This window comes from Mesocricetus auratus, unplaced genomic scaffold, assembly GCF_017639785.1.
Source record: "Mesocricetus auratus isolate SY011 unplaced genomic scaffold, BCM_Maur_2.0 Super-Scaffold_100009, whole genome shotgun sequence".
NCBI classification, from domain to species: Eukaryota; Metazoa; Chordata; class Mammalia; order Rodentia; family Cricetidae; genus Mesocricetus; species Mesocricetus auratus.
In genome coordinates, this window is record NW_024429193.1 from 84,496,168 (window position 1) to 84,508,058 (window position 11,891).

Below are 11,891 nucleotides of genomic sequence, written 5' to 3' on the forward strand. Positions count from 1 at the left end.
AATGCATCATTTTGAAGCTTTTAACAATGTTTCTGTTCCCCCAAAAGAGGCTCTGAAATGGTGCTTTATTTTTGATGGTGCCAGCATACATAGGCAAAAATAGGAACTGTCTGTGCTGGGAAGTGCCACTCATAATGCAGAGATGAGTGTGACCGCTCCAGGACCACCACGGTGACAAGTGGGGGAACAGCCAAAAGTCCCGCAGAAGAGCTCATCATTTAGGAGAGACACTGTTTCAGTTACCTCCCCTTGCTCTAAGCTACTTCCAGTTTGATGTTCTCAGTGCCAAATGTTTTGTGAAGATCTCTCTGGGGCTGGAGACATAGAAGGCAAAGGACTGTTCAAGTGCAAGGAGCTGAATTCAAGTCTCCAGAAACTGCATAGAAGCTGAGGGTGGAGACACACATCTGAAACCAAGCTCCTGAGACTCAGAGACAGAAACGGGGATCCACTGGCCAGCCAGTGGGCTGAAACAGTGAGTGCCAGGCCCAGTGAGAGACCCTGTCTCAAAACTAAGGTGGAGAATGATTGAGGGAGAAGCACAGTCTCAGCAACTGGCCTCCGCACGTATGCAAATAGACAGCGTGCTCAGGTTGGACCTGACCATCACTGTCTGGAAGCCACCCAGAAGACCCTCAGGAAATCAAGCCTATCAACGTTCCCTTATTGGGCTGAGACAAGGGCTGGCTCGGCAGTTAAAACAATTGCTATACAAGTGTGAGGGCTGCAGTTCAGCTCTCCAGAGACCATGAAAATGCTGGATGGGTTGAGCCTTGAAAAACAGAGACAGAAGATTCTCAGAGTATGATGACTGGAAAGCCTGGCCGCATCAGAGAACTCTGGGTTTGACTGAGAAATCTTGCCTCAGTGAGTAAGGTGGAAAGGCTAATGAGGATAATTGATGATGTCAATTTCCAGCCTACACTCAGGAGCATACATATGCACACACATACACACATGCACACACACATTCTCACACACGCACGCATGCACAGAGAGAGAGAGAGAGAGAGAGAGAGAGAGAGAGAGAGAGAGAGAGAGAGAGAGAGAGAGAGAGAGAAGCACGGAGCACACACCTTACACACACACACACACACACACACACACAGAGAGAGGAATATGAATGGATTATACTCCCTTATGTAGAGAATATAAGCTTCATGAGACTCATGTGGTCTTCAAAAGATCCTTCCAGCTGCACAATGTAAGGTAAAGGACCAAGCAGGACACCTTAATGCTGTCGCCCATGCATTTGTTTTTTTTTCCAGTTTAAATTTAGATAAGAAACAAGGTTGCTTCACAAGTCAGTTCCAGGTCCCTCTCCCATTCCCTCCCCTCCTCCCGTGCCCTCCCCCCAATCCCCCCGTTATCCCCTCATTCCCACAGGGAGGGTGAGGCCCTCCATGGGGGTGTCCATAGTCTGTCATTTCATATAGGGCAGGGCCTAGACCCTTCCCCAAGAGTTCAGGGTGAGAGTGCACCTCACATTGTTCTATGGGAGTCCAAAGTCTGTGTGTATACTTGGGATGGGTATTGATCTGCTGCCCAAGGCTCAATAGATTCCCTAGGCCTCCTCACTGACACCCAGATTCAGGGGGTCTTGATCAGTCCCATGATGGATTCCCAGGCTGATGCCTGGGATTCAAGAGTTAACCTTTGTCTGGTCAGCTGTTTCTGGGGGTTAAACCAGCCCAGTCTTAATCCCTTTGGTCATCAGTCCTCCCTGTCTGTTACTGGCTTTCTTGAGTTCAGCTCAGTACTTAACCGAGGGAGTCTGCCTCTTCTTCGATCAGCCACTAAATGAAGTTTCTGTTTCCCAGACTCTCTGGCCATAGGATTGTAGGCTGGCACTCCCCAGATCTATGTCTAAAATCCATATATGAGAGAGTACATGCCATGTTTCTCTTTTTGTGACTGGGTTACCTCACTCAGGATGGTTTCTTCTAGTGTCATCCATTTGCCTGCGAATCTCATGATTCCATTATTTTTTTCTGCTGAATAGTACTCCATTGTGTAGATGTACCACATTTTCTCTATCCACTCTTCGGGTGAGGGACATCTAGGTTGCTTCCAAGTTCTGGCTATTACAAATAAAGCTGCTATGAACATAGTGGAACAGACATCTTTGTTGTATGAATGGGCATCTTTTGGATATATGCCTAAGAGTGGAGTTGCTGGGTCTTGTGGTAGGTTTATTCCCATTTTTCTGAGGAATCTCCAAACTGATTTCCAAAGTGGCTGAACCAGTTGGCACTCCCACCAGCAATGGAGGAGTGTCCCCCTTTCACCAAATCCTCTCCAGCACAAATTGTCATTGGTGTTTTTGATTTTAGCCATTCTGACAGGAGTGAGATGGTATCTCAGAGTTGTTTTGATTTGCATTTCCCGGATGGCTAAGGATGTTGAGCACTTTCTCAAGTGCTTCTCAGCCATTTTAGACTCCTCTATTGAAAACTCTCTATTTAGTTCTGCAGTCCACTTTTTAATAGGGTCCTTTCGTGTTTTGGAGACTTGCTTCTTGAGTTCTTTGTAAATTTTGGAGATCAACCCTCTGTCAGATGTGGGATTAGTGAATATTTTTTCCCATTCTGTGGGCTGCCTTTTTGTCTTGATGACTGTGTCCTTTGCCTTACAGAAGCTTCTCAGTTTTAGTAGGTCCCATTTATTAATTGTTGATCTCACTGTCTGTGCTACTGGTGTTATGTTCAGGAAGCTGTCTCCTGTACCAATTCGTTCAAGGGTACCACCCACTTTCTCTTCTAAGAGGTTCAGTGTGGCTGGATTTATGTTAAGGTCTTTGATCCATTTGGACTTAAGTTTTGTGCATGGCGATAAACATGGATCGATCCGCATTCTTCTACATGCCAGTCTCCAATTATGCCAGCACCATTTGTTGAAGATGCTTTCTTTATTCCATTGTATATTTTTAGCTTCTTTGTCAAAGATCAGATGTTCGTACGTGTGTGGGTTAATACCCGGGTTTTCAATTCGATTCCATTGGTCTACCTGTCTATTTTTGTGCCAATACCAAGCTGTTTTCAGGACTATAGCTCTGTAATAGAACTTGAGGTCAGGGATGGTGATGCCTCCGGATGTTGCCTTGTTGAACAGGGTTGTTTTGGCTATCCTGGGTCTTTTATTTTTCCATACAAAATTGATTATTGTTCTTTCAAGGTCTGTGAAGAATTGTGCTGGGATTTTAATGGGGATTGCATTGAATCTGTAGATTGCTTTTGGCAGGATTGCCATTTTTACTACATTGATCCTACCTATCCAAGAGCATGGGAGATCTTTCCATTTTCTGAGGGCTTCTTTAATTTCTTTCTTTAAAGATTCAAAGTTCTTACGATACAGGTCTTTCACTTGTTTGGTTAGCGTTACCCCAAGGTGTTTTATGTTGTTTGTGGCAATTGTAAAGGGTGATGTTTCTCTGATTTCTCTTTCAGCCCTTTTATCATCTGTATATAGTAGGGCTACTGATTTTCTTGAGTTGATCTTGTAGCCTGCCACTTTGCTGAAGGTGTTAATCAGCTGTAAGAGTTCCCTGGTAGAGTTCTTTGGGTCATTGATGTAAACTATCATATCGTCTCCAAACAGTGAAAGTTTGACCTCTTCCTTCCCAATTTGTATCCCCTTGGTGTCCCCCTTTGTTGTCGTATGGCAATAGCTAGAACTTCAAGTACCATGTTGAAAAGGTATGGAGAGAGTGGACAGCCTTGTTTTGTTCCTGATTTTAGAGGAATTGCATTGAGTTTCTGTCCATTTAGTTTGATGTTGGCTGTTGGTTTACTGTATATAGCTTTTATTATGTTTAAGTATGTCCCTGTTATCCCAGATCTCTCCAAGACCTTTATCATGAAGGGGTGTTGGATTTTGTCAAAGGCTTTTTCAGCATCTAGTGAGATGATCATGTGATTTTTTGTTTTTCAGCTTGTTTATATGGTGGATTACGTTGATGGATTTTTGTATGTTGAACCATCCCTGCATCCCTGGGATGAAACCTACTTGATCGTGGTGAATGCTTGTTTTGATGTGTTCTTGGATCCGATTTGCCAGTATTTTATTGAGTATTTTTGCATCAATGTTCATGAGGGATATTGGTCTGAAGTTCTCTTTCTTAGTTGTATCTTTGTGTGGCTTGGGGATCAAGGTTATTGAAGCCTCATAGAAAGAGTTTGGCAAAGACCCTTCTGCTTCTATTGTGTGGAACACTTTGAGAAGAATTGGTATAAGCTGTTCTTTGAATTTCTGGTAGAATTCTGCACTGAGGCCATCTGGACCTGGACTTTTTTTGGTTGGGAGACTTTTGATGACAGCTTCTATTTCCATAGGGGTTATAGGTCTATTTAAATTGCTTATCTGTTCTTGATTTAGTTTTGGCAAATGATAGCTGTCCAGGAAGTCATCCATTTCCTTTAAATTTTTGAATTTTGTGGAGTACAGGTTTTCAAAGTATGACCTAATGATTCTCTGGATTTCCTCAGAGTCTGTTGTTATGTCCCCCTTTTCATTTCTGATTTTGTTAATTTGCGTGTTCACTCTCTGCTGTTTGGTAAGTTTGGACAAAGGTTTGTCTATCTTGTTGATTTTCTCAAAGAACCAACTCTTCGTTGCATTGATTCTTTGTATTGTTTTCCTGGTTTCTACTTTATTGATTTCAGCCCTCAATTTGATTATTTCCTGGCGTCTACTCCACCTGGGGGAGTTTGCTTCTTTGTGTTCTAGAGCTTTCAGCTGTGATGTTAATTCTCTGGTATAACTGTTCTCCTGTTTCTTCATGTGAGCACTTAGTGCTATGAACTTCCCCCATAGCACTGCTTTCAAAGTGTCCCATAGGTTTGGGTATGTTGTGTCTTCATTCTCATTGAATTCGAGGAGGTCTTTAATTTCTTTTTTTATTTCCTCTTTGACCCAGGGATGGTGCAGTTGAGCATTATTCAATTTCCGTGAGTTTGTAGGTTTTCTGCAATTTGTGTTGCTGTTGAATTCTAATTTTAAAGCATGGTGGTCTGATAAGATGCATGGAGTTATTCCAATTTTTTTGTAGCTGCTGAGGTTTGATATGTTGCCAAGTATGTGGTCGATTTTTGAGAAGGTTCCATGTGGTGGTGAGAAGAAGGTATATTCTTTTTTATGTGGATGAAATGTTCTATAGATATCTGTTAATCCCAGTTGGGTCATTACTTCTATTAGACCCTTTGCTTCTTTGTTGAGTTTCTGTCTGGTATTCCTGTCTAGTGGTGAGAGTGGTGTGTTGAAATCTCCGACTATAACTGTGTGGGGCTTTAGATGAGATTTAAGTTCTAATAATGGTTCTTTAACGAATGTGGATGCCTTTGTATTTGGGGCATAGATGTTCAGGATAGACACTTCATCTTGGTGGGTTTCACCTGTGTTGAGTATGTAATGACCTCCTTCATCTCTTTTGATTGATTTTATTTTAAAGTCTAGTTTGTTAGATATTAGGATTGCTACCCCTGCTTGTTTCTTGGGTCCATTTGATTGAAAAAAAATTTCCCAACCTTTAACTCTCAGGTAATGTCTGTCTTTGAGGGTGAGGTATGTTTCTTGTATGCAGCAGAAGGAAGGGTTCTGTCTTCGAATCCATTCTGCTAGTCTGTGTCTTTTTATGGGTGAGTTAAGGCCATTAATATTGAGGGATATTAATGACCATTGATTGCTCATCCTTCTTCGATTTGCGATGGTTGTTGTTGGTGGAATTATGTGTGGAATTTCACCCCTTTGTTCTTTTGGCTGTTGGTAGAGAGGTATTCTCTAATGCTTATGTTTTTCTGGTTGTAGTTAGCTTCCTTGGGTTGGAGTTTTCCTTCCAAAATTTTCTGTAGGGCTGGGTTAGTGGACACATATTGCTTGAATCTAGTTTTGTCATGGAATATCTTGTTTTCTCCGTCTATAGTGATTGAGAGCTTTGCCGGGTATAGTAGTCTGGGCTGGCATCCATGGTCTCTTAGTGTAGGTAGAATATCTATCCAGGACCTTCTGGCTTTCAGAGTTTCCATGGAGAAATCAGGTGTAATTCTGATAGGTCTGCCTTTATATGTTACTTGACCTTTTTCCTTCGCTGCTCTTAATATTCTTTCTTTATTCTGTATGTTTGGGGTCTTGATTATTATGTGGCGAGGGGATTTTTTTGTGGTCCACTCTATTTGGTGTTCTGTAGGCTTCTTGTACCTTCATTGGCATGTCTTTCTTAAGGTTGGGAAAGTTTTCTTCTATGATTTTGTTGAATATGCCTTCTGCCCCTTTGAGGTGGATTTCTTCTCCTTCTTCTATACCTATTATTCTTAGGTTTGGTCTTTTCATGGTGTCCCATATTTCCTGGATGTTTTGTGTTAAGGATTTGTTGGATTTAAGATTTTCTTTGGTTGATAAATCCATTTCTCCTAGTGTATCTTCAACACTTGAGATTCTCTCTTCCATCTCTTCTATTCTGTTGGTAATGCTTGTATTGGTAGTGCCTGACTGTCCAGCTTTTCTATTTTCTGCATTTCTTCAGATTGTGTTTTTTTTAATGTCTCTATTTCAGTTTTCAACCCTTGCAGTGTTTGCATTGCTTCTTGCAATTTTCTGTTTATCTTTTTGTCCGTTTGTTGCCTTTTATGAATTTTTTGGTTTGTTCTTTCTTCCATTTCTTGCATTTTTTGGTTTGCTTTTTGTTCCATTTCTCGCATTTTGTGCTTTGTTTCTTCTTCCATTTCCTGCCTTTTTTGGTTTGTTTCTTCTTCCATTTTTTGCTTTGTTTTTTCTACCATTTCTTGCATTTTTTGCTTTGTTTCTTCTTCCATTTCCTGCCTTTTTTGGTATGTTTCTTCTTCCAATTCTTGCATTTTTGCTTTGTTTTTTCTTCCATTTCTTCCATTTTTTGCTTCATTTCTTCTTCCATTTCCTGCCTTTTTTGGTTTGTTTTTTCTTCCAATTCTTGCATTTTTTGGTTTGTTTTTTCTTCCATTTCTTGCATTTTTTGGTTTGTTTTTTCTTCCATTTCTTTGAGGGATTTTCCTATATCCTCTTTTAGGGCCTCTATCATTTTTATGAAAGTGCTTTTAAGGTCGTTCTCTTCTGCTTCGTTCGCATTAGAATGTTGGGGTCTTGCTGGTGTGGAGTCTCTAGAATCTGGCGGTGTCATATTTGTTTTTCTGTTGCTGACTGTGTTTTTGTATTGTCTCTTTCCCATCTCTTCTTCTAGTGGGTGCAGAAAGAGCCCCTTACTGGTCTGGGGATCAGAGTTCCCTTTTGGTGGGTGCTAGCAAGTCCGATAATCTGGTGGTTCTTCTATTCCTTGTCCAAATGCTGGTCCCCGTGGGTGGAGAAGAAGAACAGGAATCTGGGGCGCTTAGCCTCCTACCTGGTCCCCTGGACCCTATGCTGGGTCCTGTTGTACCTGATCTGGAACAGCTACTCCCCTGGTCTCCCTGCCTCCTCTGGTTTCCTGGTCTCGTTGGTAGGAGAGAAGATCTGGAGTCTGGGGTGTTTGGCTCCCGCCAGGATTGGGAGCTCTGTGCAGCTCCCAGGCGATCTGCAGGCACTGGAACACAGGCCGGGAAGCCGGCCTGTTTATCTGATGCTGCCGGAGGAACAGCTCGCCCATGCATTTGTGAGGAATATGAATGACGTGTTTGCCCACCAAGCTGGTCTTGAGCTGAGCCCTGTCTGTGGTCTGCCAGTGGCTTCTGACGGTGTCTTCTCTGAGATGAACCAACGTGTCTTTGTCTTCCAAGGACCAATCATATGGCAAACTGGGACGGCTTCCTTAACAGTCTTGCATTTCTAGCACAACTCTGGGCAGGTGGGCATACCTAATTCTTCCCAAGGAAGTTGGGTAACTTCATCTGCTCTCCTTTTTTCTTCTGTGAGGAGTGAAGTTGAACAGAGTTCTGGTCTTTGGCCTACACCCTATCAGCAGATGAGGCTGTAGCTGTTTCCCTGAGTTCCATTCCCCTCGTTTCTCTGATAAAAGTATGGCCCTGGTTGTTTAGAGCAAGTTCACCCAGCATTGCAGGGAAGGTAAGTCTGATAAAACACTCTGCTGACTGACCCACCCTAGTTTCAAAAGACTGCTGAAGCCTCTGACCTCAGTAGCTCTCCTGCCTCTAACTTAGCGTCCTAGAAGAGCCTTACATAGAGGCTAATACAACCTTTCACAGATGCTAACACAGGGGCTGAAGATTCACCACCATTTGGGGCTAAAAGGAGGCAAGAGGAGAATGTGATATCACCTAAAAATGAAGACCTGGAAGCCACACTGCTCTGTTCTAAGCGTAACTTGGGCTCTACAGGCACTAGATTCCTTGTTGACGCCATCATCACCCTTCCTGTGCTACCCAACCAACATTCACAGGTGCATGTCACTAAAGCAGCTAGACTCAGAAGATAAAGGGCAGCATCACTTCTGCATCGTCCTCTCGGTGTAAGAGCCCAGCACATTAGAAAGGGAGAGTCTGGAAAATGTGGTCCTCGTGCTTGGTGTCTCAGTAACAGAGGGCTTCCAGACAACAGCTAGCACACAGGGAAACTGTCCACTTAGCATGTGTTGTGACTCTTGCTTTTATCTTTGCTTTGTGTTTTTCAGCTCTCCATCCTTGTGCCCTGATCTCAACTAACCAGAACTCCATAATAAAGGAGGAATGAGAGTGAAATTTGGACCCCAGACCTTTCCTGAGACGTTATTATTATTGCACATTCACCAACAGCTAACATAGCATTTCCAACTACTTATCAAAGCAATTTATTACCTTTGTGCAAACACATACCATGTGGACACACATCTTAGGAAAGCACAAAAAAACAATTTCCTGTGGCTAAACTAAGAGAGGACTGTGGTAGGACTCTGGTGACCGGGAGGTTTCTCAGTTACTGCTGGGTTCTGGGTTGAAGAGGTCAGAAGTTCTCGGTTTGTACCAGATAGGGCCCTAGAACTAAAAGGAGAAGTAGACCTTTGCCCCATCCCTAATCTAGAAGCAATCTCTGATAACCACTGGCAGCCAAAAATTTAGTTCCCTCTAAGACAATCCCACTGGGGAAACAAATTACTCTTGAAGGTAGTTCTCATGCCCAGCTGCAGGTCAACAGAAAATGAACTCAATGGCATCTTCGGAGGTCCCTTGTCTCAAAACGTCACATTAGAACTTTTACCTCTTTTAAAACTTTATCTTATTTTTACTTTTGTTTTATTTATGCATTTTTCTTTTCTCTTTTTACTCTCCAGGCCCTTTGCATACACGTTATGGCTTACAGTTTAGTATTCTTACGGGATTCCTGAGTGTCTGAGCAAGCAGGTCTCAGTTTTATGTGACTTCTATTGGGCTCTTTTCCTTCTGTTTGTTTTGTCCTATTCTGATGTTTTTGTTTTATGTTATTATGTTTTACTTTATTATTCTCTCTTAGAGCGCTATTTGCTTCCTAGTGAGAGACAGAAAGGAAGTAGATCCAATGGGAGGGGAAGTGGAAAGACTGTGAGGAATGGAGGGAGTGAGAACCATAATCAGAATATATTGTATGGAATAAATCTGTATTCAATGAAAGGGAAAAAGCAGTGACACTGAGAGTTGAGTAATGCTCACTGGAAGAGGGGTGGGCTGAGGTGACAGTTTACTAAGGGGGAGGACCAGGCCTTCATTTCTTCTCCTTCTAAGAGGACGTAGGAGAAACTAAAGTAGAAGTAGCCAAAGGAATTTTAAGAATAGGATGCCTAACATTCTACATCACTGACATGGGACAGTGAGGCAACTTCTCCATCCACACACAGGCAGTGGATTTTAAAGTAAAACAAATAGCTGGATTTTGGAGAGGAGTTAGATTAGAATCCACAAATCAGCATAAAGAACAATCAAGTTGAAGAACGACACTGTGAGAACACTCAAGAGTGTGTCACAGGAGACATCATAGAATGCTGGACAGGCACTAGGTTTCCCTGGAGGAGAGCAGAGCATCATCCTAACCCTCCCACGGCTCAGGACTACGGGCGCTGCTTTTCTGGCTCTATAGGCATTGCTATTCTGACGCTATTAGCATTGCTACCCAAATCTGGCTCACAGAGTGTCCGTGTAGTGAGAGTGTTTGGGTCCTATTGGTGGTCTGGGTCTCCCTCTGCTGGCCTTTGCTGCTCCATTACACTATATCCATGGGTCTATTGTCTGTCTTTAGACCACAGTCAGGACAAGGAACCCAGAACTTTGGGTCAATAGTTTAGTTTAAAAAAAAACAGCTTTTGGGGGTTTATGTCAATCTATGTAATTTTATGTAGATCCGACACTCTAAATTGTCACTAGTCACTCAAAGAGAAGGCCATGACTAATCCTGGCTATGTTTGTGACCAAAGATCAGCCTGATATTTTTTCATTGTCTTTAAACATTACTGTGTTACAGATGGGCATGAGAAACTATAATAAATTAAGATTACAAATGTCATCCAACGTGAGGAGAAAGATGACTATGGGAATTTTGTGACTTGGACATATGTGCTGGCTGGTTTTTAAGTCAGCCCAACACAGTCATTTCTGAAGATGAAACTTCAACTGAGAAAAGTACCCCAATCAGATTGGCCTATCGGGAGGCCGGTGGTACAATTCTTCACTGACGTTTGATGAGGGAGAACTGGCGTCACTCCCAGGCAGGTGGTCTTGCATGGTGTAGGAGAGCAGGCTGAGCGAGACATGGAGAGCGAGTCAGTCAGCAGCACTCCTCCATGTCCTCTGCATCAGCTCCTACTTACAGGTTACTACCCTGATTTCCCTCAAAGATAGATCGTCACTTGGAAGTGTGGGATGAAATAAGCCCTTCCCTCCCCAGGTTGCTTTTGGTCTTGGCATCTTTCACAGCAGTAGAAACCCTAAGATAAGATGATAATCATAGCACATGAGAGGCTTTGGTAGCAGAACCTCAAGATTGGGACTGGAGCAATGGCTCAGAATCACAAGCACTTGCTGTTCTTGGAAGGATACAAGCCAAGTTCTCTTCCCAGTGTCCATGCTGGTGGCTCACAGCTACCCATAGCTCTAACTCCAAGGAAATCTATGCCTTTCTCTGGCCTCCAAGGGCACCTAAATGCGAAACACACACACACATACACACACACACACACACACACACACACACACACACTATTTTAAAAGAAAAAAGAGAACCTCGCCTTTCCAACTTGTGCCCGGCAGAATGGCTCCCGCAAAGAAGGGTGGCGAGAAGAAGAAGGGCCGTTCTGCCATCAACGAGGTGGTGACCCGGGAGTACACCATCAACATCCACAAGCGCATCCATGGCGTGGGCTTCAAGAAGCGTGCTCCTCCGGCACTCAAAGAAATCCGGAAATTTGCCATGAAAGAGATGGGAACTCCAGATGTGCGCATTGATACCAGGCTCAATAAAGCAGTCTGGGCCAAAGGAATAAGGAATGTTCCATACCGTATCCGTGTACGATTGTCCAGAAAACATAACAAGGATGAGGACTCACCAAACAAGTTGTACACATTGGTAACCTAAGTGCCTGTTACCACATTCAAAAATCTACAGACAGTCAATGTGGATGAGAACTAACCTGCTGAATGTCAAATAAAGTTGGAGAACTGCCAAAAAAAAAAAAAAAAGAAAAGAAAAAAGAGAACCTCAAGACTGCCTGGATACATAGTGAATCCCTGTCCAGACAGAGCTACACAATAAGGCACATTAACAAAAATACGAAGTCTGGTGAGAACAGATACTAGATTCTGATTCTTCATCTTGTATTGAGACAGCTTCCTATTAGCTCTAGTACTAGAGCCAGAGGCATTTGCTAAATTAAAGACGTGAGTGTTGGGTGATAACTAAGTCAATAAAGTGCTTGCCATGGGATCATAAGGACCTGAGATCAGTCCCCAGAGCCCCACATAAAAGCTGGC

General features: G+C 42.9%; 1 protein-coding gene across 1 annotated transcript; it reads left to right on the top strand.

The window, feature by feature from the left end:
* Positions 1-11,155: 11,155 nt before the first annotated feature.
* On the top strand, positions 11,156-11,583 carry LOC121142238 (60S ribosomal protein L31-like). Its single transcript, XM_040751516.1, has one exon. It carries the CDS (start codon positions 11,173-11,175, stop codon positions 11,494-11,496), a length of 324 nt encoding a protein of 107 aa, XP_040607450.1. The 5' UTR covers positions 11,156-11,172; the 3' UTR covers positions 11,497-11,583.
* The last annotated feature ends 308 nt before the right edge of the window (positions 11,584-11,891 follow it).